The 6,000-nt window shown below is 33.5% G+C and overlaps 1 protein-coding gene across 1 annotated transcript in view; it reads right to left on the bottom strand.

Moving 5' to 3' along the window:
- Positions 1–586: 586 nt before the first annotated feature.
- FYTTD1 (forty-two-three domain containing 1) overlaps positions 587–6,000 on the bottom strand; it is a 28,693-nt gene continuing 23,279 nt past the window's right edge. The window contains exons 8-9 of the mRNA XM_027586126.2: positions 4,740–4,866; positions 587–2,624 (exon numbers count right to left, since the gene is read on the bottom strand). Coding sequence (XP_027441927.1) covers positions 2,526–2,624; positions 4,740–4,866 — 226 coding nt within the window. The 3' untranslated portion in view covers positions 587–2,525. The remainder of the gene's footprint in view (positions 2,625–4,739; positions 4,867–6,000) is intronic.

The following is a 6,000-nucleotide window of genomic DNA, read 5'->3' as shown; positions in this document are numbered from 1 at the left end:
AAATTTATTTCTTTATTTTAAACTCTTCCTGGCTTACTTCCTGGTTGGAGCTTATGAATGAAATGGTCAAAAGGCAATTAGAATGAGTCTAGACTGATTTAACAATTTAATTGGTAGGTAGTTTTTCAAACCCTAAAAATTATAATCACTACAAAGTTCTTTGTAACATAGAACAATCTAAAAACCACAACTCAATCTTTATAGCTAAGAATAAATGTGAGACCTGTAACATTTTATTTGTTAAAAATGAACAGCTTCAGAATAGATCTAAATTTGTAACTTTTCCAAAAAACACCAAAAAGTACAGTGTAAAGCATCTCCTCATTAAATACAAACTTTCATTTTGTGATGCACTGCATCAATGTTTTGCATACACCTTGATGCAAAGGAAATTTTAAGTTGTATCCTGTTTAAAAACAAAATTTAAGAACTGAAAAGGATGACTACAACCACATTCCAAGAAAGGAAATTTTCCCCCAACAAAGCATATTCTTTTGTTTATATACAACATGTTAGCACTCAAGAATTTTAATTTAGTTATAACAAAGGCAAAATTTTATATTTAAAAAGAAAATGAAATTAGAGATGCACAAAGAGCAAAAGTTTAATATACCAAAGACACTTTGTTGTTTGATGCAATGTTAATGTCAATATTTGGGACAATTTTTAAGGTTTTCAAGAAAAATGACATTAATAATAGCTCTGTACAATATTTAAAATAAAAAAAAATGAAAGCATCTTTATACCATATTTTCACAAACTGTTCAGACAGCAAATTTGTGCTCAGTTGTTTTTCCTTTGCTTTAAAATAAGCTACCAGTAATTCTAAACCAGTTTAAAATAAAATGGACTGTTAATGGATGAAATCTAAGCATCTGTACTTGCAAAAATGTTTTGCAATGAGTCCTTGGCCTAAGGAGACTAGAGTTTATTTTCAAATTGTGTGACTGGCTTCCAATAATCCCTTATCAGTAGACTTACTGGCAAAATACCAGATATTAAGGATTAGATTTAATTCTTTGGTATAAGCATGAAACTGTTATTGATACTTTTCCGTGGCTAGCATAAACCAAGTAACCCAAGGAGCATGAGAGAAAAAGAATGACGTCTACTAAACAATGCAAGGCAGGCAAAAGTGGTAACTGAATGTTTTGTTTTGTTTTACAGGGAAAACCAACACCAATACACTCTAGGGAAACTAACACCTACTTAGAGGTTTTAACATTATAGCAAACCAAAAGGTTAAGCTTCAAAATGACTGAACCTGTAGCTGGAATATGCTGCTGCATTTTGGCATTATACTGTAACTTATACGATACAACCATCTGAGGACTTTCAGCACTAGCTTGGCACAACAGATTAATTCCTCCCACTCCTCCAGAGTGTAGGAGAAAAAAAAAAAACCCTCTCACCATAAATGCCTGAATTTTATACAAGAAAGGTGTAAAACAAGGTTACAATGTAACTTTATTACCATTTTGGATTTTTTTCTTTGTGACATATACAAATATGTTTTTGATTTTGAAACTGTATACTGTTTAATTAGCAAGCTTAAAAAGCTTATAAAATTTAACTTTTTGAATAAGAAGTCTAGGACTTTATGGCTATTGATTTTACCATCAAAATATCTAAGGGACTCAATCCATTTTAATAACTGTAATTCTTCTAAATATCATTTGAAGAATTCTTCACGGACACTAGATTCAAAACTACCTTAAATTCAAACAGTGTATCTATGTCCTGGGTTTTAAAGTTTTTCACCTCAGTTACCTGTCTTCAACCTGCTACTTCCTTTCCTGCTTTCTTCATTTTCTAAACACAGTTGTCAGGTTTTTACATTGGACCTTCTCTTCCAAGATAATTGTGTAAATACACATTTATTTATAGCCTTTAAACATCATTTTAAACAAAGACTAATGCCTAGAGTCACATTTCTTGTTAAAAGTTCGTTATTAAAGATTAACAACTCTGGAGGATTAACCTAATGTCATCTGAAAAAGTAACCCAAATTCCAGATATTCCCAAAAATCTTAAAACTCAAAACTGGAATTCTAGTGATTTTTTTTTTTTAGTATCTCTAATGAAGAAAAGTCAACTGCACTTATTACATCAACACTATTAAAGGATAGGTGACAACAACAAAGGGCCCTACTCATATCTCTGAAGACCAAGATTTACCATGGCAAAGTGTAAAAAATGGACAAAAGTGATGAGATCCTAAATACCACTATCATAAAAATAATCAATTTCTATCTTTCTGCTTCATGAGGAACCAAAGAAATCAAATAGAGAATTGTTCTGTCTGGGCCAACTATGAAATCTTAAGAACAGATAGGTATATTCCCTGTTATTCTTTCAGGGCATTATTTATACATGTTTAAAAAAAAAAAAACTTCAAAAATAAAAATAAGAGTTGTTTAGCCTTGTGAATATTTTGAAATAAAGTTTCTTGAATTTCTGTGAACTCTTCAAGCAATTCAACTTTTAAAACAGAGTCATCTCTCAAAAGTCCCTTTGACACGGATCTATCCCACGGTTACAAAACGGCTTCCTCCTTTGTTGAACGTGAGAGTGGCTCTTTGTTCCTTCAGGATCCCAAATCGCTCATTCAAAGTCATCCCTGTCTAGAGAAAACAAAACAAAAAAATTAACAACTTGACAAGTTAGCCATATTTACTTAAGAACAATAATGTGATCATAATGGTAATTCAAAGCAACAACATTTCCTAAATACTTATGCATACAAACTTATTTAACTTTAACAAAAACCATATGAAACAGGTGAATTTAGTGAAGTTTAGAGAAGTTAGTTAACTTGCCTACTTGCAGTTCCAGAATTTCAACCTGGTGATCTGACTCACAATCTCTATCTCCTAACCACTATAAATGCCTACATTATATACTACATAAAACACATTACTATAATGCCCACAAGTCATACATCCAGGAGTTTCTCTATCTGAATTATTTTCAGGCCCTATAAACACTACCACAAATTCTAGTGATGTCTCTGATAAACCTAAGATATATTTACACTTAGGAATATTTGAAACATATTTTCTTTTTTTTTAAAAGATTTTATTTATTTATCAGAGAGAGGGAGGAAGAGCACACGTGTGCATACAAGCAAGGGGTGCAGAAGGCAGAGGGAGAAGGCAGAGGCAGCAAGGAGCCTGATGTGGGACTAGATCCCAGGACCCTGAGATCATGACCTGAGCTGAAGACAGACGCTTAACCGACTGAGCCACCCAGGCAACCCCGAAACATATTTTCTTAAATTCCTATGAATTCTTGGATTTGTGAGTTCCTCACAGAAATTCAAATCAAATTCAAATCAACATCTGGTTTTTGATTAACAACAGAAAGCACAACCAAATTATAAGTCACCATTTCTGAAAGGAAAGTAACCATGACAAAATAAAATAAAAAGAAGTAAAACAAACTTGGTCAAACTTCTGTCCATACTCCGTATTTTCAATTCCATACACTCTTACAACGGATACAAAAAAAAAAAAATGCATTTGACAAAATCCAACATCCATTCATGATAAAAATTCTCAGTCAATTACGAATAAAGGGAACTCTCCCTCAACTTTAGATAAAGAGAATCTACTAAAATCCTACTGCTAACATCATACTCAATGGTGAAATATTTAATGCTTTCTCCTCACGCATGGGAACAAGGCAAGCATACCATGCTCTCACCACTTCTATTCAACACTGTACTGAAGGTTCTAGCCATCACAATAAAGAAGAAATAGAAAAGGTTTAAAGATTGGAAAGTAATTTGGAGGATGACATGATTGTTTACAAAGAAAATCCTAAGGAATCTACAAAATTGCCCAAGTAGTTTAGTGATTTTTAGCACGATCACAAGACACAAAGTTGATATAATATAAAAACTGTCAAAACCACAGTGAGATACACCATTTCACAAATACTTGGTATAAGTATGACAGATAGTAACAAATGTAGATGAGGATGTGGAGAAATTTAGAACTCTCATACATGCTAGAAGGAATGTAAACAGTGCAGCCACTTAGGAAAACAAGTCTGGCAGTTCATAGATGATATGACCCACCAATTCCACTTGTAGGAAATGGAAACATCTACTCATACAAAAGACATGTACATGAATGTGTAGATGAGCATTATTCACAAAAGTCACAGAATGGAAACAACCCAAGTATCTACCAACTGATGAATGAATAAATAAAATATGATATATCCATATGATGGAACATTACTCAGCAATAAAAAGACCATACACTATGGATGGAACTTGAAAATACTATGCTAAGTAAAAGAAGCCAGTCACAAAATATCACATATTGTATGATTCTGTTCATATGAAATGGCCAAAAAACAGGCTTGTCTATAGAAACAAAAGTAGGGACGCCTGGGTGGCTCAGTCAGTTGAATGTCTGCTTTCAGCTCAGGTCATGATCCCATGGTCCTGGGATGGAGCCCCACATTGGTCTCCTTGCTTAGCAGGGAGCCTGCTTCTCCCTCTGCCCCTCACCTCACTTGTGCCTGCTCTCTCTTTCTCTGACAAATAAATAGTAAAAATTAAATATAAAATCTTAAAAAAAAAAAAAAACAGAAAGTAGATCAATCTGGCTTCCCAGAACTGAGGAGACTTAGGACACCCTATTTAATTCATTACACTTTTTTTTTAAATTAATTAAAATATTCTCAATGAATGGCCCACAGAAATTAAAAAAAAAATTTTTTTTTACCTGTTTTCCAACACTATTTATGTCAAATTGTAGGGGGACACCTTTAGGAACTTTCTTTACATCAGATTGCTCCCGTTTGGTCAAGAATGAGGGTACAGCAGTACGAGTTAACCGTGGTTTTTGAGTTCTATTAGAAAAAAAATTTAAATGAAATCAGACAAGCTTAATAATCAAAAGAAAAATAAATCATTTGGTACCTAAGACATCTTGACTTGTACACATATTCCAATGTATAGGGCTATTTTGTGTTCTCAAAAAAAAGTACAACACTCCCCCCCTTATCCATAGGGTATACATTCCTGGACTGCCCCCCAACCCCACCAGTAGATACCTGAAACTGCAGATAGCACTGAACCCCTAAACATACTGTATGTTTTTTCCTATACATACATACCCATGATGAAGTTTAATTTATAAATTAGGAATGGTGTGAGATTAACAATAACAAATAGTAAAACAGAATAACTGTGGCAATATACTGTAATAAAAGTTATGTGAATGTGGTCTCTCTCCCGTCCTCTCTCAAAATATGTTGTACTCACCATGTGAGATGATTAAAATGCCTACATGATGAGATGAAGTGAGGTGAATGATGTAGGAATTGTGCTGTAGTTGTTAGGCTACTACTACTGATCTTCTGACAATACGTCAGAAGGAGGACTATCTGTTCCCAGAGCATGGTTGTCTGGGTAACTGAAACCATGGAAAGTGAAATCACAGACAAGGGGGTACTACTGTACCTGGTTCTTGACTAATCTAGAGACTAAAATTTTATCACTCGTAGAATACCTCTTTAAGTAGGACTATACACTTTTCAACAATTTGGAATGATTGGGGACTCATCCTCTGTTTTCTTCATTAATTAAAATGGCTGAAGAGATCAAACACTACACAAACCTAGAAAGTTTACAATGCAATAAACATAATGGAATGGTTAACTAAATTAAGGTCATCCAGATGAAAGAACACACCAGAAAGCCTTTAAAAAGAAGGCAGATCTGTAGGTACTGAAAAGTAAAGACATCCAAAATATACTGGGGGGTGGAGGAGAAAGGAGCAAGGATATATATATATATATAGCATTCCCTCATTTATCATTATGCATAAAAAAATGTATATACTACTTAGTATACATGCACCTTTTTTTTAATAAAAACATAAAACTGTTAAAAGTGGCTACTTTAGGGCTATAGAACCAGGAATCAAGAGAGCTTTTACTTTAACTTTATGATACACTATTTCCATCTTGTACTACAAGTAT

The sequence above is a fragment of the Zalophus californianus genome, chromosome 1 (assembly GCF_009762305.2).
Source record: "Zalophus californianus isolate mZalCal1 chromosome 1, mZalCal1.pri.v2, whole genome shotgun sequence".
Classification (NCBI taxonomy): Eukaryota; Metazoa; Chordata; class Mammalia; order Carnivora; family Otariidae; genus Zalophus; species Zalophus californianus.
This window is presented reverse-complemented; position numbering and strand designations above follow the sequence as displayed.